A 27,840-nucleotide genomic window follows, 5' to 3' on the forward strand; every position below is an offset into this window, starting at 1 on the left:
GGCATTGCTCTCCTCAGCTATCAGCTGGGTAAAACCAAAGTTCAGTCAAATCAGACAGATCTGTAACCCAAATCTCTGTACGTGACTTGTACATGTTCCATGCCTAAGGACAGTTGCCTGGATTCTCACCCTGGCCCTGGACATGTAATTTACCATTATGATAGTATCCAAAACCACAAAGCAGGCCTGAGCCTCATTATTCAAAGCAAGGTCTCTTGGATTGTATTGAATTGGCTTTTAAATTTAATACACCATGGTTGAAATCTTGGCCCTCTCTTCAATCTATGGAATTACTTTTATTACCTTCATTCAGGCCAGGATTTTGCCTGAGGAACAGCTCTACTGTTTAGCATTATTTTGTAATTATCTTGTTAGGTGCTTTTCTGTTTGTTGAAGTACATAGGCTTTCCCCTCTTCAACTTTACCCACTGGCAGAGCAAACAGTACTTGCAGCCTTCAGAGCAAGGAATGCTGGGATGGCCAAAGTGATCTTCTATCCAACTCTGTCATCCTACAGAGCCAATTTCTCCTCGTCTCCAGCTCAGAGAAGACTATTGCAGACATTTGCTTTAGGGTTGAATTTAGCTTGTAGTTTTTTCCCAGTTGGTGCTCTGTCCAGGAAAGACCTTCTTGACAACTGCAGTTTGAAATTCTATTCCAACCCTGAATCTTAAACTGAATTGGAGAGGTTTACCGGAGATGAAGCAACCCTTCCTGCTTTCCTTACTGATCATTCCCTGCCATCTGCAACAGCCACTGATTTCTGCATAAAGCACAGTTTAAAAAAAGCTAGTACAAACAACAAATGAACAGTGTCACTAGTGGGCAGGTAAAAAACCAGGAAGACAGAAGGAAGAAAATTAAGTCTGGGTTTGCCTGATTGGATATATTGTTACATAGTATATTCCTAAGAACCGTTGAACAAAATGAAGGTAAGTGCAGTATTTAGCATAGTCAAGCAGAAAGAATTAATTCCTGAAAGTTTCAAGACTTATTTGGTGTAAGCTTTATCAGACACCACCACCCCTTCCCTCTAGCAGACAGGTTTGTTACTAAGAAGAACGTAGAAACCAAACCGTTCATCTCGCAAAATTTGGTCTGACTTCGTGTGATTAAGATGGGGCGCAATTTGGATCATGATGTTTTGCAGCCAGGAGGGCTAAATAAGCCTGTTTGAAGTCTTGACCTAAGTGCTTTGACTTCAAGAGAAGAAACTGGCAGCAACAGAAAAGCCAAACAGTTTGCTGCATTGTTCCAGCAAGCACCGAGGCAGGGCTACACCATGCAGCGAGTAGGTGTGATTAGCTCATTTATCATTAAACTAACATGAAACAGAAAGCAGAAGTCTTCAGCACACGGAAATAGCACTCTCCAGTTCCGATTAGCCTCTTGTTTATACCACGTTGTGGTAAGCTAAGGCTGCATTGGTTCACTTAACCCTTCTGCAGGCGTGACTGTAGTAACTCCTATCTCTCTTGGAGAAAGGAAGGAATACTTCCCTTCACAGAGGGTTAGCAAGAGACAGAGAAGTAATCTTGCAAGCTACTACCATCACCATGAAGACGTCAGTTCTTCTCATCTTAGTCCTGCTTTATATCAATGCCAGCACAGAATGGCCCACGCACGCAGTCTGCAAAGAGGACAACCTGGAAGTATATTACAAAAGCTGTGGTAAGATTTTTTATATTTCCATTTTCCTTTTATCTGGGCAACAAAGTTGTTCTTATGGATTGAGAGAGGTTTATAAACCGGGCAATGAATGGGAGGATTCCACTCCCAAGCCAGCATTGGGTTTCACAGCTAGAATACTTTTAGTCTTTTAGATATAGCTGGTTTGGTTGACACACACACACAAATCTAACTGCATTTAGAAAGATGATAATGAAGAGGAAATGATGTAACCTAATTCAGAATAATAAACAGCTGTCAAAAACCCAGTTCAGCATGAAAGGGATGACTACATTTTTTTTATCTTGAAGTTAGGGTAAAGAAAAAAAGAAAGAGGGATACCCTAGATCTTTATCTTTATACCCCTGGGACAAAACAGACTCTTCAATGCACTGATCTGCTGTTTTCTTAATATGTGGTGAGGCTGTGATTATGTGCTCTCTGTCCTCCCACTTGGAGTGACAAGGGACCCAGCATGACAGTGGGAAGGATTCATGTTCTCCACCACTGCCACTGTGCTAGCCAGACTTCAGCAGCAGCACTTAACAGAGGCATTTCCCAGGGACCATAGGGTTTTGCTTGTTCTTCAAATCTGTAGAGAAGAAAAGGAGCAAGCGGCAGTGGAGTGACTGAAAATGAATTCACTGAATGGTGCCTGCTTTCACCTCTTGCTTTGCTGGCCTTGTGCCTCTCCTATTGTGCTGATCTGCTTTACAACTGGGACAAAGGGAATTAGATTCACAGACGCCTCATTCATTTTCCGCACGTGATGTGAAAAGCGATTCATGGTAAATGAGCACCCTAGAGTTTGTTTTTCCAATTCATCCTGATACAAAGAGTTTCCCGGGGGGCTTTTTCTCCCCTGTAGCTTTCATGTGGTTTTGCACACCCATTAAGATAAAGCCAGTGAGGGACAAGAGAAGTAGATAAATATTTGTAATGCTATTCTTTACTGGCCTGCTCCCAGGAGACTAAAGTCAGGCTTCACATATTATAAATGTGTATACTGCATTAGGAAAATATCTAATTAGATATTGAATACAAGCTTTGGTATTACCTTTATTTTATAAGAATTCATTGTATCAGTTAATTCTGTTCCCTCAACAGGTCTCAGTTAGCATGAGATGCCTTGACACAGAGGCACAGGCTACAGTTGGAGTCAGTTCAAATGATGATGAAATTTGTCTGCTGGGCATGTGTCAGTCAGGCATTGCTTCTTACTATGCACACCACTGGCCTAGCTAACAAAGTGCACTTATTTATTGCTTATGCATCACTTATTTTGGTTTGCCATACACAGAAAGGTAAGAGGTATATTCATTTTGCAGGAATTCACAGTTTGAGGATCACAAGCCAGAGATTAATCAGGTCAGGTCCCAACACTGACAGTGGCTTTCTGTTCTCCCAGGCACGGCTATGGGAGATGAGAAAATTGCACAGGCATGGAAACAATGTAAGAATTAAATCAGATTCCATGTCTGAAGCCCAATTCCTACTCCCTTACAGGTCTGGTAGATTCAGTTATAGCAACACCTACAGCTGCTGAAACAATGTTCTGCCCTGCCTTTTTCCAGAGGCTACCACATCTGTAGCATCACACCAGGATGTGCCATCTGCACCTCTGTTGACCCAGCTCATAGCCTGGTAGCTTGCCTAAAGCAGAAAAGTATAAAGTGTTTGGGGCTGAGCCCAAAAATCTACAGGTGGGGAGGATAAATCTGAGTACACTAGTCCGTACTCCCTTCAGAGAAGGCACTGCTCTTACTGAGCTCACTGGCAAGCTCACAACAGCACCAAAGGTGTCAATCACCCCTTCAGGAAAGAGGAATATGTGTCCCCACTGCATTTCACTGCAAACCACAACTAGATGGGCAGAACATAGCTTTGCTCTTTAGCTGTGTCCCACCAAGTGTTCTCAGGGGGGAACAGACACACTAGTGCCTGGGTTTGACAAGACCCTTTCCAAAGAAACCTTCTCTTGACAGCTTTGCAATGTCAGCAAGCACAGAGCCAATGCTAGGCAACTGCCCATAGTCTTCAGCTGTTTCAGGGGAAGACTGCCCTGCGTGTCCCTCCAGTCTGAGAAGTCCCTGTGGTATTTCTGGCTCCACTGAATATGCCAGAGGATGACACATTCTAGGGATACAGTGGCCACAGCGAGGTATCTAGTATGAAATCTCGGGTAAAGGATTCCCTGTTGGCTTCAAGAGGGTCAGGATTTCACCTCTATTGTTACTATAAACTCTAGGGTGTTACCAGTGAATCAGAGTTGAATCAAGCAAAATTTAATGAATTTGAGAGAATTTTAGCCAAGTACTTCACAATTTTATCTCTGGAGCTGAATGCCCTCTATCAACAGATTAATAAGAGTTCAGTCTGTGCATTTAAAAAGGAGCTAAGTGTTCATTTTTACTTTGCAGTTTATCAGATCCTCTCCCATATGCAGTAAAAATCTGACTAAAGCCAAAAATATGAGCTAGTATAGCCGTGATAAAGGTAGTAGAGAAGCTTAGGTGGATAACTGAAGCCAGACGGAGAAAGCACAGCGATCTCCTGTACCCAGGAGCAAATCCCCATTCCCTGTCACAAACACTTGCTCTAGCTGCATCCTGCCCCTATAACGGGGAAGATACAGGCATGCATCAAGCCCCCAGTCTCACTCCATGTTCTGGATCCTATAGAAAGAATCCCCATTCCCACCCAGCCGCACCAGACTAAATGTTCAGTAACCAGGACCCCAAGGAATGCATCAAAAAAAGGGGCTAGACAAGACCCTAGGGATCAACGTAATCCACTTGTTAAAAAAAAAAAAAGTAATCTAAAAGAAATCAGACAAGAATTCTTAGCAACTAATCCATGATGAGAAACTCAGGCTGAGACACGGGTGGTCTAAAAGTAAAGTAAATAGACAGTATGCTGCCTCCTCTGTGTAACCGCAGGAGACATAGCACTGAGACAGCCTATAAATAGCAAGACATTTCCCATCAGTGCCACTCTTCCTCCCAGGAACAAGTGACAAAAATGAAGGAAGATCTCAAATGACCACAAATCACTTTAGAAACCTGGGCAGGGATCCTGAGATAAAAGCAGCACAGGTTAACATCTCCAACTGAGAAAAGAGAACTGTAATTGGCAAGTCTATGCAGAGACATGAAAAGAACCTGCTACACAAATGGTTGATTCCTATCCCTTTTAATTTCACAGTGATTCTTACAGTAGTAATGCTTTTGATCTTTCCAGCTACATTTTAAAAGGCAATTGTTTAGGTATGGAAAGGCAGGAAGGAAACATTAGCAAAATGCCCTGGGCAGATTCCGGTGCTGTCAGGCATCCACCTGAAAGTGCAAAGTGCAATACGTTTGGAAACTACAAAATATAACTCCTCAATACATCTACCAGCACCTGCTTCTAGACCATTCACATAAGCCTAATTGTCTTAATTAGCCATGAAAACATTATTACCATGTAGTGTTCAAGTGGGGCCCTCTTCATAGGGTAAAGCAGGTGACTACTGCTGCAGACACATGAAAAACATTTCCCAAGTATTTTTCACAGCTCTTTCTTGAAATGTTAGTCAGGCCTGCATCCACAGATCAGTGTTTCAGAATGCCTGGTTTTGTTTTGATCAGCAAACTCAGACCAGTGCGCTCAGTGATTAGCAAAGCACCACATTTAGATTAGGACCTGGGAGATTTCAGAGCTGCCTGAAACTGTGGATTCCTTGACTGTGCAGAAAAGGTTACGGATAAGTCACAAGATTTTTTAGAAAGGGCCTGGAGAGCATCAACCATTAAGGACTTCATTTTCTGTGCATGGAGTAAATAACAGGTAATTTCAGGGAGATCTTCAGGAGAGTCGAAGTAGTAGTATTTGAAGATGGCATCTTGAGAAACATTTCCTAGGCTTTATAAAACGCTGTTCAGACCACATGGGATTTTTTACTTTCACAGGCAAAGACATTTCCTAATGCACATCTGACTTTGCTTTTTCTTCTTTTTTCATCTGAAGCAAGGTTAATAGCCATCATTTCAGGAGAAGGAGCAATCAATCAGTATTCATTTCAACCCCCAGAACCTAAATACAAAACTTGTAAAGGGTACAACAAGTTTCATATCTGCATATATATAAATTAAAAAAATAATGAAACATATTTAGGGATACGGGTGGGTAACCATTTGCTTTAATTAACGTATTCTGCTAAACAAAGAAACAAGGCCCTTTGGTCATCTAGAGAATTATTTTTACATGCCAGTGCCTCTTCCTGAACAGAGTAAAATCAGACTGAACTTAAGCCCACCGAGTTCCATGACCGCTTGCATAGCCCCATGTCACACTTCAAGCAGGGTCATTTCTATAAAGCTTTTTCCTGCCCTACATTGGTACAGTAGGAGAGAGCAGCACTGCCTGCTTCAGTATGAGCTTGCATTTACAGATAGAGAAACTCACTTGTATTGCTTTTCTTTAAACTTGTGAGCTCAGGTTTGGATCTCTGTTAAAATGGCCCCTTGAAGGCAACAGGGTTATCTGGTGTAGAACCTGCTCTGGGCAGATAGTGCAGTATAGACACCCTCCTGTTACACTCCGCTTTGAGGGAAACTTTCCGTGCTTTAAAAAAAAAATAAAATAAAAAAAATTGAGACTGAGAGACTGGTTAGGTTATAATCCTCTGATCATTTATCTGTCCATGCTGAATAGTTTCAGTCTTTCTAGGGTCCCTCTCACACGCTCAACCCATTATAGCCTTTATCCTACATACTGAGAGATCAAATGTACTATTTCTCTTAAAATCTTCTTTTTCCTTTTTTTTTAAAATAGACCTGTAACACCCATCCCTGCTCAATCAGCAATACCAACTTGTAAACAACCCTGCTAAATTGTCATCATTGCAGAACTAGTTTTATAGGACATCACTTTCTGGTTTTTATTTCAACCAGTGTTACTAGTCCTTTTTCCTCCCTGGCCACACATTTATATCCTTTAGTTAAAGGATCTAAGTAATCTGATAGCTTCAGCTGGCAAAGAAAAGTCTGCAAAAAATTCTCACCTCATGCATCTTCAGGGCAAATGTTCTTCTAGACACTTGTTAAAAGAAGGTTCTTTTTCCATTATTCTTTGGGGTTTTGACAGACAGATTGAACCAGGTGCTTCTCTTGGACTTATTTATTTATATCGCTCAAGCAGTCTCCAGCAATTGCTTCTGAATTATTTAAAGCCACATAACACCAGCTCTCCTCTGATCTTTTGTTGCACAGATCGCTGATGGGCAAACAATCAAAGAACTTTAGAATTTCACTTGAAAAGATTTTTGTTTGTTTGCTCTGTCCAAGCCATCTTGCTGTCATAGCCTTGCTGCTGTACTCATCTGGTATAGCTTACTTATTCCAGGGGGAAGGCCAGATGTTGACATGCATATTTCTGGCACCAGATCCTAACAAACTGAAACTATCATCAGAATCAAGGTAGCATAAATGTAAGTGCACATGCAAGTCATCCTTCAAAATTTTGGTCCCTGCATGAATTAAAACTGTCTATTTAATGCTCCACCTCATTAGAGAGGATTAAAACTTCCTTCTCCTACGTGACCTCTTAAGGTGGTTCTGATTTTACTCTACCTCTTCTTTCAGAGAGGGGAGAGTATTCAGTAAGTTTTAAAATGTAAGTGGTAAGGAGATGCAGGAGACTTTCATATCTCCAAGGTACTCTGGCAAAACCATTAGGTTCAGCATCTAGAGTTTGAACCATTTAGCAAAATCAATATTAATGCTTTCACTGAGACTAGTAGTGGAGAGAATTAACCTCAGCTGAACTTTTCTCACCACGCTTTAAATTTTCTCATCTAATTTAGTTCTCAGAGTTTTCCACACAGTGCACATTTCTTCACCAAATCAATGAAGGTCCTACATCACGGACTGCAAAAGAGGATTGTTTATGTGTGACAGCCCCTCCTGCTTCCCTCCAGCTGCTACATCTAGAAGACTAGACACCTTTTCCACCTATTGCCTTGTGGCAGCCAGAGTCACTAAGGCATCACAAGCAGGAGGGGTAACAGCCTGCAAGGCAAGCCATAGGAAATTGTGTTCTCCCCTTTGGAAACAAATAGGAGAGAGATATCCCTAGAAAACTGCATATTGCATTACAGTCAAGAAGTACTGTGAGCAAGGCAGAACTGTCATTTGCTGCTGTGTGCTGAACTGAGTGGAGGGAGCAGTCTAATATACTAAACAGATGTCACAGCTATAGGAACAGTTTTCATGACAAGTTGAGATTAGCTCCTGTATTACATAAAGTAGAAATTACCAAAAGGCATATTCACTGGATGAAGTCAGAAGCAAGAACAATCCACAGTTGCTCATAATTGCTCCAGTATAAAGCTTTCTGTGTAAGTATCTGAAGCACTGCTAGGCTTTCTTGACATTGCCACATCATCTCATCTAGAGCTATCATCAAGGCCTCAGAGTGGTTCTGGACCCTACAACGCTTAAAGTTTACCAAAGAAAACAGAATCAGGTTCTCGCAGCAATTTAACATCCATCAGCAAAAATACCCAGAATAATCTAAGAAAAATTGATATACTTCAGAAGAACTCATAAAAGGACTTCAACGTTATTGTGTGTTGGTGTGACTGCACCAACTTCAAGGAAGCTTATGGTAACCTAAAACTAGGGAGAAGCAGTGGTCCTTAGGGACAAATGATGTCCAAATACCCTGTACAGAACTACCACGTACCGAATCCAAAACCTTTGATCTGTCCCTGATTCCACTTTTAGACTCAGGAGAGCTTCAATTGGCCAAAAGCTAGGATCTTGAAAGCTACCACAAATTAATTCAGTGCACCAGTTTCCTCTTCATTTGAAGATGGATGGCTCCTGTCAAATAACCCAGCGGTGATGGGGCAGGAGGGAACCCAGCTAGTTTCCTCAGCAGAGGGAGCATGCCATTCCAGCTATAGCTTACTGTCACGTTCCTGCAGTGGATTTCAGCTCGTCCTGGGAAAATGGGAACATTTAGCCCATTTATATGCTGCTGCTAACTGTTCTGTATAATCAGCAGTAAAGCCTGATATCCCAGAGCATGGCATGTGTCTAACAGTAGGGCAGTTTCTAGTAATGTTTGGTTCTATTTCTGACACAAGTCTGCAAGTCTGTTGTGAATCCCCAGTCATGCTGGCAAGCACTGATGTCCAGAGATCTCTGTTGAGTACAGCAGTATAAAGAATGATGAAAAAATGCACGAAGAGAAAAGAGACAGATCTGATTAGGAATACAGGCAGTTACAGTATGCATCTTACTCATGCAGCGCGTGTTTTCTTACCAACAGAACAGGGGAACAAAGACTTTCTCTCTCTAATACATTCCCTGCTGGGCCCAAATTGATGCAGTATTTTCTTGTTACACTGCTGTAGCTGAAGCCTGCCCTGCCTCCCTTTCTCTCTCAAGCTAACTAGGACAAATCAGGATTATCAAATACAAATACAGATCTGTACGTGCTATTTCTCAAAGCCAGCATCTTTCAGTTTTGTCTTTTTAAAGAGGCTTATACAAAGCTTTGTCATACCACACAAAGCACAGAAACCTCCCTTTTCCAAATACCATCACTGGCAAAAGCAAGGAAAGCCTCCATGAACCTTCAGACACCGTGCCTCCCCTCGAGCCCTGGCAAACAGCTCTAACAAGCCTGCTGTCAAGAAAGGTGGTTCAGGCAGGAAAAGGCAGGGAGGCTCAGGCCAAGTCTTCGGCAAAACTGCTTTATGCATGCTGGTGACACCCCCGTCCCCAAACACAGCCCTCCAGGTGCAGAGAGCCCCTCACACCTGCCGTCTTTACAGGGGCTTCCCTCCAGCTTATCACACCACCCAGCTCCTCACCCAGGCCACCAGCAGCTCCACGGCCACGGCAGCTGGGTGACCTCAGCCTGGTACCAGGCAAATCTCTTCTCCATCTGCCCCACTTCAAACCTTTGCTTGTGGGCTGAGCCCTCCACCATCTTCACAACCCAAACATTACTACTGTTGCAGTCAGTGCCCAGCAATAAGTTTGGAGAAGCTACCAGCTTTCTGAGTTACTGTTTCTGAATAGTTTCGAATTTGGACATCAGTTATACTCAGAAATGAGTTTTATTTGAAATAGCAAGAGGCAAAGTCTTTGTCCTTTATTTAAACTCATTTTGTAAGACATTGGAATTGCCTTGCTCCAAAACCAGGGCCATAAATACCAGTCAATAATGCCTGCTCCTTCATCTAACCAAGCAGTATGTAATTGCTCTTTAATGCAAAGATGTGTTCAGTATTCTTGAGAGAGGAGTGGAAATTATTTAAGTATTGCATAAACACTTTTTCTTTTTTAAGCCATATTTTAAGTTTCTTTTGCTAGTGTTGTGGGGTTTTTTAGCTTATAGATTATACTGTGACCAAATCTTCCGACTTTCCTCTACAGCCGCATAAGTTTTATCAGAAAGGAAGCAGAGTTATTCTATTAGACATCTCCAAGACCTTCGGGTTTAAGTAGACCTCAGATCCACAAGTTGAAAGCTCTGTTTGCAAAGGGGAATTGCTACAGTCTGCACCTCCAGGACATTAAGGATATGTGAGCTGTAATCTTCCCTATTCCTTCACCTCCATGTTGCCTAAGCAAGCCAGAAAGGTACAGGAGATAAAACATACCATGAGTTCTGCAAAGGAGAGCAGAATGCCTGTCCAAACTAGGCAAAAGCCTGGAGCGGGTCATGTCTGAGGTGAGTGTCTCGGGATGAAGCATCCTCTTGATAAACTAGACTCAACCAACACAAGCCTCACAATTTATTCTGCTCCCCCTGAACAGAGGGTCACCTGCTCCTCCCTACCATGTCTGGACATGGCAGTGGCATGCAGTGAAGGCAGGCCCAAAGGGAAGTTCATTAAACTGAAGGTGCTCAGGGAAATCCAGATGCACAACCGGAGAGCTGCTAATTCACGGGATGCTTCTTCCTCAGTACCTTATAAGTAGATTCCAGTGTCAAACATAACCTTGAGCATTCAGGTTAATTTATTTAAATAGACATTAAAGGGAAAATGTTGAGTGAATACATAAAGCCTGACATCCCAAACAGTTCCTCATTCTTTCCCTCTCCTTTATCACCTTGAATGTTGTAAGGGCTAATGATTTAATTTTATTAAGAGCTTTGAAGGTGAGGAGTGTTGGGTGATTACTAAATATGTTTCTTCCTCGTGCTAATTTCCAGCTCCTCTAGCATGGGTCTGTCCTTGTATGACCCTAACCAAGTGCAGCTATGTCATTACATTCACTTCTGTGGCTCATCTGCTCCTAAAAGTGGTATTTTGAAACACCCAGACTTACTAATTTGCAGAGTCTCCTCACCACTTCAAGACTTACAGATGTGGACTCTTACACAAAACGCTTGCCTGCTTGCTGCGCCTATTCACTCGTACCACTGATTTTCATGCTTATATGGAAACAATGTGATTTTAGAGCAGATTCAGATGAGAGTAAAGCCAGTAGAGGATGGTTAACAAGATGGGGGAAGGGAGAGAAAAGTATAAAAGACAGAGGCTGTTGTACACCAGCCCAGGTGTTGCCCATCTGGCCATGCAGTTTCTGTAATGCCCAGGTAGTCCTCTAGCTTCTCAGGCTCTGAGGGGCACAACCACAGTGGGTTAGCATGTTCTCATTCCCAGCTGTCTGCTTCATCTTCCTGCTGGAGATCACCTCCCAGAGCACAGGACGCTGTGGGGTGTAAGGGCAGACTCAGCTCACAGCCCTGTGGCTTGGCGGACACCCACGTTCAGCAGAAGCATGAGCCAGTGGTCCCACAACTGCAATAACTGAGACATGAAAGTGTGTTGCCATCTGTTGTCCCTGTTACTGGGGTAATAATCTCCATGAAAGGTACAAGGCTTGCAGCCAGAAGGTCACAGAGATACACTGCTGTAAATTATGTCTGAGCTAATTTACCTATGGACCTTCTGCCAAGAACAAGAGCAGGAAAAGAAACTAGGAAGAAAAGTTCAGGAACTCATCTGAACTTCTAGGCTGTGCTATACATGTCTACTCAGTCTTGTAAAAAAACCCAGCCAAATTCATGGCTGTGAGCACCTCACAATAGTAAGCCAGGCTGTAATATTGCACTCTGGTGCCACTATGGGTTGTATATAAGGAAAACCACATACGGAGCCAATATGTCAATAAATCTCTACCAGAGTACATAGGTATGGGTGACAGGGCAGGTGGGATGTATGGGATCAGCTGGCACTATGCCATGTAAGTGGTGATCAGTGGCAAGGTGCCAGGTACAGCCCAAATTTACCTCTCACAAAGCAGGATTGTGCTACAGAAGCCAGTTTTCAGCGAGAGATGTACGTTCAGTGCTAGGTAAAGCATTAAACACAGCATCAAGTGCAAACAACAGGTCTAAGAGATCTTACAGTGCATTGATTGTTTACAAAAGCCAAAGACTTGCCTCTTCCTCAGAACACTTGCCTGAAAGATTTAGAACTGTCTAGACAGAAACTTCAGTCAAAATCCTGCTCCCAGGCACCTTCACGCTGGCTATAAATACATTGCAGCCCAAGACCTTCTCACTAGATGGGGATACAAAAAATGCCCTTTTTCCCCCCAGTAAGCAGATTTTCACTGATAAACCTCAATGTGTTTGCAAAATTGCCAGCAACGTTTAAAGTGTTGGTAATATATCAAAGCTGAACTGGAAAAGCAAAACTCTGCGATCAGTTGAAGAGCTTCTAGCTTTAATTATGGAAGAGGGAGCAGATTGAAGGGAGTGGGTGGAGGGAAGTCTGAGAACATACAGTACTGTGCACTATGAAATGTTGCAGGGAAGTGGAAGGCTGAAGGGCAGCCCCACGTATTTTAGAGATTTAACAGTAAATGTTATTGCTCTGCACATGTGAAAGACATAACATGTATTTTTTTCAGTCTAACTAGCTCACTTCAGACTGAGGCAAACAAGGAAGAATAAGTATTAAACCTCCATAAGAGAGAGACAGTGATTCAACAGTTGTGCATCTGAAATGAAACACAAATGGCAATTGCCTCGAGTTATCTTTGCCACACGAGGGACTCCTCAACATTTAAAGAAAGAGGGGTATGGCACACTACCTTATTTTACAGCGCACAGCTGAATTTATGAACATCTTCACTTATCAAATGGTTAAAAACCATTATTTTCTTTAATTTCCTTTTAGCAGCAACCTCTCCTACAGACATGTTTTAGAATCCAGACTCCCTGGCACCACAGCTTTAACACCACAGCCATCCTTGCAACTCATTTCAGCAGGAAGCCCCCACGTACACCACAGTATCTAAGATGTTGGATTGCAAAGTCATAGCTGGAATTTCAACAGGGAGATAGTCAGAAAATTAATTGGGGTTTCTTTTGCCAGTGGAAAAGTTTACATTTCTCAGCAACAGAGTAACGACACAAAATCCAAGTGCTCTTATTCACAAATTTTGCTGGGATTTCTCATGTGAGTGCTTCCACACTCTCTTCCACTCTGGGGACCAGACAGCACCTCTGTGGATACACCAGAATCCTATGTTGCATCACTAGTGGAGCAGTAGAAGACACCTATGGCTACAATGCACCAAGAAATATGTCGTCTGGCAAAAGAGCTCAACCTACAGAAAAAAACAAACATGCACGAGACATCCAAACTAAAACAGCGCTGAGGTCAGGTTCATTGTAAGAAGCCCATGCTTTCCAGAGAAGCTTGGATTCATGAACATCCTGTTTCCATCCAAACAGTTACTGATGAGAAATTTTGAGCTAAAAATTCGACTTGGAGCCCAAGTACCACAATTTAATTTTTTGACTAAAGCACAGCTTAGTCTCTGAAAAAAAGAAGAGCACCACGTACATTGCAGTGCCATTTTTGACCATAGGTCACTCTGGAAATTACAGAGCTGACAATTTTAGTAATTTGAAAACCAGCACTGTTTGTTGCTCTGAATCTCAACAGCTGCTTCCTGAACTTAACCACACCACACAGAACAGAAATGAGAGAGGCTCTTGCAAAAGTCCAGAGAAAAGAAGAAACCAAGCCCTGAGAGGTGGTAGAGACCAGAGGGGAAGCAGGCACAACGGTCCTGGAGAAAAGAGAAGTTTGACATGTTTTCTGGCTCGAGCAGGAAACTGCTCTCCTACCCAACCACAAGAGCCTCTGAAGCTGCAACAAAAAAGCGGCAACTGACAGGAATATGGAAAGGGAGGAAAGATAATCCTCTGATGCATCACACTTGAGCCAATAAAGAACTCCAGGCACTAACTTTTTGTCCCAAGCAGACCATGCAACCGCAGAGCCTGCTTTAGTAATGTGGAGGACAAAAATCCAACACAGGGACCCAGATCTGTGGCAAACAGCATTGCCTTTTATCTCCTCCTTTAAACCTGGAGACTCAAGATGGTATGTTTCCAAACTAGCCAAATCTTTCGCAGCTAGCCACAGCTCTGGAAAACACTTGCACATGCTGTTGGTTGTGGCAGCTGAGTTGTCAGTTGTCGCTGCCACCTGTCACCAGAGAGCAACACATTGGTAAGCCTTAAGGCACAGCACATGGAGTGCCATGGAGGCTAGCAAGAGAGAAGGGGGAAGGGGAGGGGGGGAAGCAATTATGTTTGTACAAGGGGTTTGGAGCTTAATGCAGAGAAAGGGGTACTGCAGGAACTGGTGAGAGCCACATTTATGTCAGTCATCACCCTTTGACCCCAGCTCTGCTAAAGCCTTCCAGAAAGGGAGAAATGTAGAATATTTCCTGGGTTAGAAATATCACATGATGGCGGACCCAGCATGAAATACTGCAGGATCTCAGTTACACCATTTTATTTTCATTTTAAGACTGTTCATCCCACTTTAGGATTCAGTTTCCCAATCACCCTCACCAAGCCATCTTGTGATACGAGTGAATTAAAAAACATCATCGTAACCAATTGCTCTTCAGTGCCGAGGAAGGAATGGTGATGTGCAGAGCCTGGGAAGAGCAGCTGTGCTAGGACTTCACTGTTGAATGAGTAGTGGCTACCCACCACTGTGGGGAACTTGCTGTCCCTGAACTTGGCTCATTTTTCCACACAGCAGGTTTTAGCCACATATAAGCTGTCATCTGAATATGCTTCAAGTGGCAGGAAGGAAGAAGTTACATATTAAACACAGGGTATGGGAGCTTTGAGCACATCATAGAGAATTTTTAAGGAATATCTAATATGTTTTTTACAACACTTCTATATTTTATTGTTTTCTTCTATACAGCCAGTACCTCATTAAAAATACAACTTGTTACCCACTGCTTTCTGTCTCCAAACAGACCCTCAGCAAGATTTTGCTTTCAGCATTGACCGTTGTTCTGATATCGCAACCCACACCTTCAACATCAGAGGTGCAATCGTCCTAAGTAAGCGAACTACTATCTTCTCACACCATAAACAGGTAGCACATGTGTGAGTGCTGGTATTAAGAAGTAAGGGTGACAACCTCCTATAAAATATGAATGGTTTTCATTTCTGAGAAATTTCAAGCCCCTGTGCAGGGCTACAGAAATGTCAGCTCTGTTATCAGCTCAGCCTCAGACTACATGTGTCATCCTAAGCAGGTCGTAACAGCCCTCAGCCCCTATTCCTCTCCTACCCTTCATTTGTACATATGGATAGCCAAGGTGGGGGCTGCTCTAGAGCTTGTCTTCACAGCTAAGTCTTCTGGGCAAGTCTTGTTAAATGAGACAGCTACAGCACCCATGCCCTTGCATCAGCACCAGCAGTGCTCACCAAACTGCTAAAGCTCACCTTTCCAGGTAGGAGACTGAAGGGACTCCCACAGAGCAAGGTGTGGGCACCTCTCTGCCTCTCCTGGGCATGCAGAGAAGCATGCTGGGGGAGCGCTGGGGAAGTGCTAGCCTGAGGCAACGCAGCCACGCCATCAGCTCACCACCTATGCTAGCTGAAATTGTCATTGTACCCTTCAGCACTTGACTGATCAGCAATAAAAGGTCAAAAGCAGAACTGCGTTTGAGCTAATGGGCTGGGTGTGCAAGTTATCAGCCATACCTTGCTTTGTGATCTTTGCACATGAAAGCCACCTTCTGGCAACCCTGTTGGCCCCAAGCTCACCTAGAACCTCTACTACTAGAGCATAAATATGAGAGCTCTGCTATATGCTCCTGGTGCTGAAAATAAGTTTGCGTGCCAAGTGCCTTAGCGCTTGGGAATGCTCCCTTGCATGCAAAAGGTTTCCCTCCTGTGAGACATGCTGCCCTTTTGCCTGGGGAGCATCAGTTTTCAGGTGGCTGCAAAGTCAAACAAGCCTGCAAAATCACATTACAGTCATTTGCAAATACTTTTCCGGTAACTCTGAGTTGGCCCTCTAAATCCAAATCCAGTAGCCTCACTGGCTGTATCTATATTAGCAAGCCAGGCACAAGCAAGCAGCTTCCCAGTACTGGCAAGCTGCTGTGCTGGTCTTTGGCACAGGCTGGCTCAGGCCACTTAATGTTTTCCCAAGCAGCAGGTACAGGCCATGGGTTGCCCCCGGGGGTCCACTGGACATGATCCCTCTGCTAGGCTCAATAGAAAGGAATGTTTAGATGTATGCACGCAAGATTTACTGTGACAGTTGGCCTCCAAGTCAAATAAACTATGCCCATAACCATTCTCTAACAATAAAGATATATGCTATTATGTCCCCTGTCATATACCTTAAGGAACTTAGAGACCTGTTCCAAAAGCATGGATTTCTTATGTATCAGGGGTTCTCAGTGAAGAGGAAAACATTCAATGGCTTAAACAGCAGAGGGGAAAAAAATTGAACCTCTTAAAAAGCAAAGTGAATCTGTTTACCCTTGCACTTTCTCTGAGCTCTCCTTCTGCTTTCTGTGTAGGACACAACATCAAGGAACTGTACGCCAAGGTTGACCTGATCATAAACGGGAAGACCGTCTTATCCTACTCAGAGGCGCTCTGCGAGCCGGGTCATTCTAAACTTATTTTCTGTGGAAAGAAGAAAGGAGGTAATTTAGGCAGCACTCTAAGTGTTTGATGGCTACTGAATACTCCAAGCAGGATGCACCTGCTGTGCTGTTGAATGCACCAATACATCGTAATGTTCTGTTTACTTCAACAGCATGTTAATGGATGACAGAAACACAGTAGGACAGAGACGTTTTAATTTCAGAGCCTGCTTTTTCCCCTAACCTGTTTGCTTGCTTTTCTTTTAATCACAGAATATGGCATGCACGTGGGATTTCAAGTCCATAAAAAATAACTGTGGTAACGTGACCCTATCCAACAGCAGAGACATTCATAAGCCCTATTTATAGCCACATGGTTGTCATGTGAGCAAGAAGTATGACAAAAATAAAGGCCGGTTCTGTAAAAGAAATGGCTGAGCAAACAAACAAGCCCTTCTGAACATGTTCTTCACTATTAAGCAAGTAATACTTCCTGACCTTAAAGGCAATTCTTAACTCACTTTAAAATGAGTTATCCTTGGATAAGGATATTTGAACCAAGACACCATTTGATACCATCTATAGTTTGCATCTTGTTTCTGCTCAGCACTTGCCTATGCAACAGTCAGGTGACTTCAGTTTGTGCCAGTCAAACTGCCAACTGGTGCAGACTTGCACTAGTTGGTTCACCATGGCATTAGCTGCCCCCAGAAAGCAAGCATCTTTGGTCCCAGGTGAGCTTGGGCACCTCAAGGTCTCCTCTGCCACAACCCAGGCCAGGCAGTGCAAAACTGGAAATGCTACGTCCAGAAGATCTATGGTCTGTCTATGCCTCTGGACTGTAATAGCTGCATGTCTTAAATAGTTATTTTGAAATCCCTCTTATGTCACGATCACCTCTAGGCTGATTTTACAATAAACAGGTAGAGTTGCAAGGAAGTTTCAAAGTTGTTAGAGCACCAGTTAGTTTCAGAAGCTCTGCTTTCCTTCCATTCACATCCTGATAACACTGCAGTAATTCATGTGCAAGGGCTATGAGTTTAAAGACCATGCACAGCGCTACTGCTAAGACAGCCCTTGGAAAATTACTAAGACATTTCACACAGCATAGAAATATCACAAAGGATAATAGAGAAATGCTGCATGAGCAACCAATTATGCAAATCCTGGAAGCCAGACAGACAAAAAAATTCAGAGGTTTCTTTAATTGTGCATTGAATTACAAGGGAAAAATAACCACACACACCCACAGACCTACTGAAAAGCCACCTTATTCTGATGAAGCACTAAATAACATCCTTTAGAGAATACATTAAGAAGCAGTCAGTCCTGAGCTGAGCACAAACTGCTATTCACACATGAAGCCACAAAGCCAAAACCTCTTGGGATTTCCAAGTCCCTTAATCTTAAACTGACAGGTGATTGTTTCTACTAATTAAAGTACATGATGATAAAAATATATATAGTTGGTTGTTTAAATAATACTATACATCTTCATATAGAAGCCTCTGTAAGTTAGCACAAGGACTGCTGCCACACTCTTTAATACACGCGCTCTTGTTCAGTAGCTGTTTTTATTTAGTAATTAAGTCACAGTGGGAAAGAAGTGAAGTTTCTCAGACTAAGGTTCAAACTGAAAATGTGGTATTTCTTAATTAGTTGACATTTGATTCTAACCTGTGTTTTAGGACACAGAATTGAGCTAAAGACCAATTTGAGGCAATTCAACACAGCCATAATTTACCATATTAGCACAGCTGTAAATCTGAGCTATGCAGAAAGGACGACATTGTGAATGGCCAAGTATGAAGCCTAGCAAAGGTACAGAGGAGCAGATAGCACTTTCAACTGAAGCTTTTCATGCAAAGCCCCCTTTTCCCTGTTTTAAAGGCAGTATTTCCAACATCTGGCCAGATCCAACATGAGTTTATATATAGTTCCACACAGAATTTGCTTACCTCCACATGGGGCCAAAAATTGCTTGCTCCTCCCTCTCCCAAAATGAGACTGAACGTAGTTCTGCTGCAGGCTTTGTTGGTACTCTTAGTCATGTGGACAAGCAGAGCAGAAGTTACAAGGAAAAGAGACTTATAACAGGTAGATGTGGTAAAGTCTTGGGTGTTTGGGGTTTTATTTTAATTTGCTTTCCTATAACGTTACATTTTTGCCATGACTGGGAAAACTTCAGAAGACTTAATATAGCCAGAGGTTTCATGGCCACCATAATCATATAGTATTTACTATTTATGTTAAGCAAAGGTCACATCTGACACTGCTCACTGGGACTCCTAAACAGGATTCCAAGATCTTTTTCTTTGAGCTGTATGCCTATCGTGAAGTTGTTAGCTCAAAACTTGCAAGGAAATGGGTCGTTGTCCATTTAAGAACAATAACAACAAAACTGCTAAATTCCTTGTGGCATAACACGAATTCAGGTCTTCCTCTTTTTTAGTAGAAAATGTGGATTATTCCCCATTTCCTCCAAAGAAAACAGTTGCGTAAGATTTAACAGATTTCCCGATGCAATCACTAAAATCAGAGAAAAAGACCTACCAGGGCAATATTTAGCAATGTGCCAACCACAACTTGCAGGCTTAAAGAAAGCTTCCTGACAGAAGACAGTTGCATCCTCTGTATGCCCACAAATTTTCTTTCAGGCCCAACTGCTGAAGGCACCATCAGAGCACTTACACAATTCCTTGTGCACACTCCCAACCCACAGAGAAACTCCTCCTTGCTTCAGACCTCCATTCTTTACATTATTACCTCTTTTAGTAGGTGTTACAGTGAGCAAGTTCCTAAAATAGTATTTGTGAATAAAAGTAGAGAACGTTACATGAATTACAGAACTGGGTATCACGCTGAGAGCAGTTTAGATACATGTTTCTGAGAAAGCAGCTACACCACAGAGCTAGGCCTTTGGGCTGACTAAAATGCCAGTTTGCTTAGCCCCTTCATCTCACTTTTTCCTCCCCAGTAAAGAGAGTGGATGTTTCTTACTCGGCTATGTATTTATATACATTTTTCTCACTCGAGTGTACATCTATAGCTGGCAGTTATTCATATCATTCCTACATCCCTAAAACTCACAGAAGTTGTGTGTCAGTTGCATGGGTGCAAGATCATGTCCCAGAACAACTCCAACATGGAGCATTTAAGTTCTAAAAAGATTTAAAACATAGAAAAAGGAAGAGGTGGGTGCAGATGTACAGGGCCTTTATATAGTACTAGAGTGTGAGAACATATAAAGATTTTCAGTGCAAGGAAGATTTGAGAAAGAGGAGTGAGAATTTCATTATAGGTGTTTTGTCAGGAATGAGAGGCATCTTCACGATAAATGATAACCAGCAACTTGAAGTAATCCTCAGGAACTTCTTTCTTACACATTTGAAGGCTCTGCTTCAGACTGGAAGCTACTAGAGGCCTGCTCACTGGCAGGGAAAAGGACTAAGTTACTTTTGGTAGAAACAACAGCAAAAGGCTGCTACAAGCAATACAATAACAACAGCTTGAATCAGTGGTACATTAGAAATGTTTTCCAGGATGCTTTATGGAAATCACTTTCAGTTAAGTCTTTAATAAAAAGGGTTGAAAACGGAAGGTGGGCTGAAAGCACGTCACTGATGACAGCATGCTTGACAGATACCGTCACTTACCAGCAGACCAATAAAGACATAAGGAAATTTTTAATTGGAAAAATGCCCTCCTGATTTATGCCATTCCCAATGTTCATACATTTTTTGCAACTACATCTGTGCTTGCTCTAAAAAGACCACAGAATTCTTTCAATGAGCTCGGCTCAGTGTTTGTGACAGTTACACTTACTGCAGCAGATGTGTTCATCCTTTTTCAATGAAGAAATGCAAAATTGTATGAATATATGGAGAAAAATGTAAACGAAGGATGCTGTAATAAACTACAGTCCTTAGAGCCTTGGAGGATGTTTACGCTTCTGGAATTATAGCAGAAATCCTCATGCGAGAGGAACATTGAAGCGGCTTTGAAAAGCCTGATCCAGCCAGCACAGGCACAGAGGAGGTTGCCATGGTACAAAGTGAATATGAACGATAAAATTCAGCAGATCTATGGGTCCATATTATTTCCTGGCACATCTCAAGTAGCTGAAAATGAAAGCTGCCTGTGCTTTCCTATCAGGACATACTTTCAAAGCAGTATAGTCCTTTCCCCCCCAACTGTTGAAGTGAGAAAGGTCACAAGAGTTTTCTAGAGGCCTGGTTACAGAGCCACAGAATAGCTGAGGCTGGGAAGAACCTCTGAAGCTCAGTCTAACTCCCACGTACTTTAAGCAGGGCCACCTACAGCCAGTTGCCCAGGACCATGTCTAGGCAGAGTTTTTAAATATATCCAAGGATGGAGACTCCACAACCCCTCTGGGACACCTCTGCCAGTGCTCAGTCACCCTCACAGTAAAAAAAAACCAAAACCAGAAAGTCTTTCCTGATGTTCAGAAGAAACCTCATGTGTTTCAGTTCGCACCCACTGCCTCTTGTCCTGTCACTGGGCACCACTGGGAAGAGCCTGGCTCTCTCCTTTTTACACCCCCTTCAGGTATTGTACATATTGACATGCTCTTCCCTAATCTTTCTGTTCCCTAGGTTGAGAGCAGCTCCCAGCTCCCTCAACATCTCCTCAGTGGAGAGACATTTCAGCCCCTTAATCATATCACTGGCCCTTCACTGGACTCTCTCCAGTAGCTCTGTATGACTAATAACTGTGAACCACTGTAAGACTTCTGGTTAGAAAAGGCTAAACAAGGGCAATGCTGAAGTAAAGCAGCAAACATGGACCTCAGACCAGACACACAGCACCTAGCTCCACCTTTACTCCAGCCCGTGAGAGTGCCTCCATTAATTACCAAGCAAAGGCACAGCTACCACACATCAGAGCAATCATGGATAACTTCTCGGAGAGTAATGAGGCAGTGTCCTAAGACCGCTTTCATCTAGCTCTGATGTAATTATTACTTTGTCACAGCAAAGTGTATGGGAGGGTGGGATGGGGTGCTGGGGATAGCTTCTACCTACACTGAAGGAGAGATTAGCATTGCTATAATTTCAGAAGCAAATTTATGGCCTGATGACTCCTACTTAATTTTAAAATACTGGCTTTGCAGAGCTTAAATGCTTGTATCTGTACGTTTAGGTGAGACCCTAACAAGCCATGTGATCCAAGAGGAGTTGCCATGACCCTTATGGAGAAGGACTTTGGAGAAAGCTGATTATGCACAGCCCAGTTTCCTCTCCCCTCTGCTGCCATCCAAGATTTGCTAGGCTCAGAGTTGACTGAAGGAGAGACAGTCAAACAAAGTTCTCTGAACAAAAGGACACACAGACCATGAGCCACGCCACTGCATGGTCCACAGCCCCCTGAGGGGGCAGCTCACAATATGGTTTAACACACATCAACACACATACAGCTCGAGTCCCAAGGGAGTCACTCAGCACCCAAGTTCTGCAGCCTGCAGTGCCTTTAACTCCCTTTTAGACTCTAATGAAGTTGTGAACCGAGAAGTGGGTTGTACTGTATTTTTAAAATTCTTGAGTCACCGCTCTCTGCAGTGGAGATGTGTCAGACTTCAGGGCTTTTGCTTTGCGCACAGAAACAAGCAACGATGGTGACTGCTCTTTGAAAAGGACAAGACTTCTTGGTGTCTAGGTGAAGTAGCCAGGGATGCTGTTACAAGCCAAATGTACTTGCTCTATTCTCTGTTTTGGTATTCAGGTTTTCAGGACAACACTGAGAAGTTCTGCATCTTCTCCACCTCCCAAGATCATTAGGGCATTACATTTAACAAATTCCTCATTCATATAAAGGTGTAGAAGACCAGTGATGTCTCAGGTTTCTCCTGTTCTTTTTCTAGTTTATTTTATAGTCATTATTCTTTCATATAAATTTCTTACAAGGCATCGAATAACATTTGACAGCATGTGTGGGAGGCCCTCTGTGGACTTTTCCAAGTCAGATATCTACTGCTTGGTGGAATGGACCACATGACATAAAGATGTTACAAACCTTTTGTCCAACATTTCACAAGAAACAGTTTAAACCAGCACAGTGAGAGTGGACTAAAACAACTCTCTAGAAGTGACAAGCATCAAGATGCCAGTACATACTCATATAAATATGATGAAACACTTACTCCTCTGTCACTGTCAAAGTAAAGAGTATTTCATGACACCTACAAAAGAGAATCCTTAAACAGTTTTTAGACTTTTCCATGACTTGCGGAGGGCAAGTTGTGCAAGAAATTCTGAAACATCCTCAAATTTTATTTTCAGTAAGTCTGCACAGTTTGGCCCAGTAAGCTATGAAAAAGTAGGAGGAACTGCAGAACAGCTTGCTAATTCTGTCCATTAATGCCAAAGTTGCCCTTTCTTCAACAGCAAAGAGCAAGCATGCCTTGCGATTAGGGAGATGAGGATTGGAAGGTGGAACTCCTGGGCTCTATTCCAGTCACCAACAACTTGTGATGGCTTCAGTACATCATGTAACTTGGTGAACATTCCCTCAACAGTGAGATAGACATGTTCTTATTACTTTAAGGTCATGTTCAGCAGGCAGTCAGAAGTCCACACCTACAGAAACACTCAGCTCAGATTGTTTTTTCTTAAAGTTACCAAAGCAGTATATGGTTGAACTATTGCATCTGCAAGTGTTTAATAGATCATGCTAAAGGACTTGTGTCCAGCAGTCGCTCTCCCCTTTCTTTTCCCCATTTGCAGGATGCAGGCTGACATAGGAACACGCACCCAGCTGTGCAAAGCCATGCCCCCCTCCTCCACTCAGACAGAGGCTGCAGGTCCTCCTTGAGCCCAGACTCTGCCCTGCTTTCCCCGTAAGGCAGTACGCATCCTGACATTTCTCTCAGAAGGGCTGGGGCAAGACTATACAGAGCACCTTGCAGTTCCGTAACACTTGTCACTGGTGCACTTCAAAGTGCTATTACAAAAATGCATCTACAGCCAGTTGCCTGCTTCCTTCACGTGTTGCATGTCTAACTACCCGTCACCATTTTTGCTTTTCAGAACACCTCTATTATGAGGGACCAGTCACACTGGGAATCAAAGAAATCCCACAGGTAAGTTGATCACAGCTGTATTCCCAAGCAGAAGGGCCTTCTGGCTGAGGTATGATCAAAGGACTACCAGCAATCACATCAGCGTATTCCAGGCTCCCACAGCTGGCACACTGTATCTGATAGTGGTTACATGACTAACCATTTTCAATATGACCTGGTTTTGCTTAAAGCATTCAAGAGCCGCTATTGTCCAGAAATGGACAGGTTTTCTTAGGACAGCTGAATCCTTCCACCAGCACTAAGGCAGTTCTTTAGTAGGCTTCCCCTCTATTACTCTTAAAATATCAACAAAAGAAGCAGCTCCAAGGGACTCCTGAGAGACCAAGGCTGCAATTCACCTCACTCCTTAGTTGGCTGAACAATTTGGAGAAGCTCATTCATCCTCACTGGCTATAAAGGCAATTTAGATACATAACTGCAATTATATGTCTTCCAGCATACAGATATGGTGTTAGATACAGAGGTCTTCTTGTACTTGCAACTGAAAGTACAGCTTACTGGGCCAAGAACACTTTCTCTGGACTTATGGAGCCTTAAAATAAGAAAAAAATTTCTTAGAAAGGTGAGAAAACAGGCGGTACTTTAAGCACTGCTCTGAATTTCCTGGTCATCCATTACAGATGCTGTTTATAAGCAGTCTTCTCCATACTCAGCTAAGTCTCCTTCTAGAAGGTCAACCAAATCACATTGCAAAAGCAAGAGAGGTCTGAAGTGCTGAATGCACTACAGTGTCTCTTAACTGAACACAACATGAAGCTATATTTGACCAGGAAATAACAAAGGACCTTTAGTCACATACATGAAGAGACTGAAGGGAAGAAGGTAAGATCTGGATCATAAAAGCATCTGGCTGAGAATGTGGTGAAGAAAAGATCATGGTCAGCACTGCAAAAGCATACAGTTCAGGTGGTCAGTCAAACACTCCTTGGATTCACTCACATGGAGAAGCACAGCATGAGCTCTCAGTTCTTCAGCAGCAGACACAAAATCTATGTCAGAGCTTCACAGATGAGGTCTGGGGCCTCCTTAGCACTGGATTGGTCAGGTGGAGGAAAAGGAGAAAACGGGATCAGAACAGGGATACAGAACAAAGACATGAATTTCAGGGAGCTGGGCTTGCCAAGACCTGCAGAGGTGATAAGAATAGCTGACTTCTGGGAGGACTGAGCCTTTGTAACAGCTACTGTCTCTTATATTTCAGTCTTCCCTTAGTGATAGCAGCAGCCACAACCTTCATTTTCCAAGACTTTCACACAGGGAGCTGGGCCCCCTTATGCAGGCTGTTACAGCGCCCTGACCAGCCTGCTTCCCCAAAGGCTATGCCTAGAGATGCTGTGTTGAGCAATACCTTTTGATGTTTCACACTGGAGCACCCAAGCTCCTGTCAGTCAGCAGGAGCAGCTGTACTAACATACTGAGGAATAGGTCTTTAGACCAGGAGGAAGCCCTAGAAACATCCACACAGAGCAGTACAGCTCCAGTTCTGGGAGTATTAGCTGAATTTGGAGCCAGAAATTTTAGAATGTTCACAATCCTCCTTTAATAAGAATTTTTACCCATGAGCAAAAAACTATTCTGGAGGAAGAAAAAAAATCTAATCATTAACAAGCAATCGTAATGAGTTATTACAAAATCCCTTCCATGAATGAAACTATAAGCTTTTGGACAGCTAACATCCATGTGAGAAAGGGAATAGGAAGCCTTTTTTGTCAATTAATCAGGCAAATAACACCATCCCTCCATGCCAGCAATAAGGAGTTATTCCACGCAGCAGTCAACGTCTGCTCATTACAAAGAACAGCCTCATCTGAACAGCCTGAAGAACGTTTGCACAGTCCACACAGCGATTACGACAAGGCTGTATTCTCATGAGCATGTTGCCACTGGGTATCTCTAAATTGGATGTTATGTTTAACCTGAACCTCTCTGTGAAGACACAGGCCGTTTATTGCTTTAGAATCCCATGGTAAAGGGAAAGTGCCAAGAAAGCAGACTCACTCTAGCTGTGACTCCTTTTACTCCACAACCAGAAGAGTTCTGAGCAGGGCAAGAGCTTCCTATGGTTCAAAGCCAGGAAGCCACTACTGCCAAGTTCTCCTATCCCAGGTTTTGGTCCCCTCCATGCTCCAGAAAAAAAACAAAAAGAAAACCCACAGTGCCAGCAATCTACAGTGAATTAACTCTAGCTCACCTCTTTGTCCCAATTTGTTAAGTGAGCCTTGTCATCTCCCCTGCCCAGTGCTTATTCTCCAAGTGTCTGGAGAGACCAGTTTTGACCAATGCAAAAAAAAGCGTGGCTTCTTGAAGGTTGAAATTTTTTTGCACTGCATGATACAAGTTGTCCCCAAAGCCTGAATTACGAGTAGTTTTAACTACACAATTTGAAATTGATCTATCTCTGGTTCTATTATATAGGAATTAATCACAGACTGAGTCACCTATACACACACATCCCCCAAGGTGCATGCTCATAAAAATTCTTATCAATAACAATGTACACACTGAACAAGAGCCAAGGAGGAGAAGTGCCAGACAACGAAGCACCTCTTCCAGTTACTAAACAGCACAGGCCATATTGTGCTTGCTCATGAGAAATATGAGAAGTTACACAGATTCGAAAGTAATTTTTATGCATCAAAACATTTTGTTCTCCTTGCACTGTTTTAATTTTGAACTTGTGCTGTCAGCATTGATATCCCTGATGAGAGTCTTTTGGCAGAAAATATGGGCAAGTCCTTTACCAGTTCTGAAACATTTGGACAGGAAAGGTTTTGGAGGAACTTGATGGGAAAAGTGTTATTCTGTTTCTAAGAAGAGGGCTCCCCCGTAGAAATAGAAGCAGTCGTATGCTACTGATGGGCTAATCTCTTGCTTTGTGTTCGTCTCATGCAGGGAGATTACATTATTTCAGCAAAGCTGACTAATGAAGATCACGTCACTGTCGCCTGTGCCGATTTTACTGTGAAAAATTATTTAGACTATTATTAGCAACAAATCAATTTCAAGAAAGCTACATACATACAAATACTACCAAAGCTATTCAAGCCAAGTGAGCTGCTTGCATGCTACAATGATTCTGAAGGAAATAATCCCCACACGGTGGTTCTGATGCTATTCATCTTTATGATTAATTATTTTCAAGAAGTCACTAGACCCTCTAGTGGTAATTTTATCTCTAAACAAACACTGTAACCCACTTTTTGCTTCTAGTAGGTACAGCTGCAAATAGAAAGTATCCAATACCAACATTCTCATCTTAGGATGAAAATAGCATCAGGCAGAACAGGAAGAGCCTAAACATCTTTTTTCAGTAAGTTACGAAGGTATCCATTTCTAGCACAGGCTAAAGACTGTTTTCATATGTATCACATATTATGCAGTTACAGCACTCAACATTTTCAAACTTCTCTGCAGCCTGTTTGCAGCTTTCACTAGTATAGATTTTGTTATAACCACAGAACAAGACCACATAGGATGAACATGCCTTTTTTCCAGTGATCCACGTCCTGTCACTAGATTCATATCACAAGTCTTCTGGAATCTACCTGGAATTTTTTGTTTTTTAATGTCTTTTAAGTGATATGCAAATCATTCTGTACTTAAGCTATGTGCTCTTCTTGCTTCTCAATAAATTCATAATGATAGAATATTTTTTTTCTCACTTTTCTTCATGATTCTAGGATCTATCCAAAGCTTAAAGGGGGGAGGGGAGGGGGGAAAAAGATTGAGGGAAACAAGTTAAAGGAACACTTTTAAAAATATGAAATATCAGTCATGTTGACACGCATTGTACGTTAGCAGAGGACAAGCTGTTCCTTGCTTTGAGCACAAAGCCCCAGGAGAGCTAAACACAAATTACACTTCCAGGTGCAGCACATCCCAAAACTTTCTCATTCCAGGAGCCTTTGCAGCTGGCATAGTTGATGGGTAGGTAGATAACCAAGCACAGGGCAGCACGTGGGATTAGGATTTATGGGCTGGAGAGTGCAGAGATCTGTTTGGGAGACTCAAAGAATAGGAGAAGGATCAGGAGCAAGGTTGAGATTCAATTTGGAAAGGTATGGGCAGGAATCAGAGCCACAAGAGGGTCCTGGAACTGAGCACAGGTCTACAAAGGATGGTAAGTGA

At 42.7% G+C, this 27,840-nt stretch overlaps 2 protein-coding genes across 2 annotated transcripts in view; one reads left to right on the forward strand and one right to left on the reverse strand.

Moving 5' to 3' along the window:
- LOC308060824 (uncharacterized protein) overlaps positions 1 to 14,971 on the reverse strand; it is a 104,062-nt gene extending 89,091 nt beyond the window's left edge. Inside the window, exon 1 of the mRNA XM_080379986.1 lies at positions 6,713 to 14,971. Coding sequence (XP_080236112.1) covers positions 6,713 to 6,721 — 9 coding nt within the window. The 5' untranslated portion in view covers positions 6,722 to 14,971. The remainder of the gene's footprint in view (positions 1 to 6,712) is intronic.
- LY86 (lymphocyte antigen 86) lies at positions 1,395 to 27,361 on the forward strand. The gene is made up of 5 exons (XM_080379979.1): positions 1,395 to 1,671; positions 14,979 to 15,065; positions 16,545 to 16,673; positions 23,660 to 23,712; positions 26,605 to 27,361. The coding sequence occupies exons 1-5, from the start codon at positions 1,557 to 1,559 to the stop codon at positions 26,698 to 26,700; spliced, it is 480 nt and encodes a 159-aa protein (XP_080236105.1). The 5' UTR covers positions 1,395 to 1,556; the 3' UTR covers positions 26,701 to 27,361.
- Positions 27,362 to 27,840: the final 479 nt, after the last annotated feature.

This window comes from Falco punctatus (assembly GCF_963210335.1).
Source record: "Falco punctatus genome assembly, chromosome: 3".
In the NCBI taxonomy this organism is placed as follows: Eukaryota; Metazoa; Chordata; class Aves; order Falconiformes; family Falconidae; genus Falco; species Falco punctatus.

Excerpts from the sequence above, each read along its gene's own strand:
- LY86 (XM_080379979.1), top strand. The coding sequence starts at position 1,557 with ATGAAGACGTCAGTTCTTCTCATCTTAGTCCTGCTTTATATCAATGCC. Across the intron at positions 1,672-14,978 it reads AGTATATTACAAAAGCTGTG|ACCCTCAGCAAGATTTTGCT; the intron begins GTAAGATTTTTT and ends GTCTCCAAACAG. Across the intron at positions 23,713-26,604 it reads GAATCAAAGAAATCCCACAG|GGAGATTACATTATTTCAGC; the intron begins GTAAGTTGATCA and ends CGTCTCATGCAG.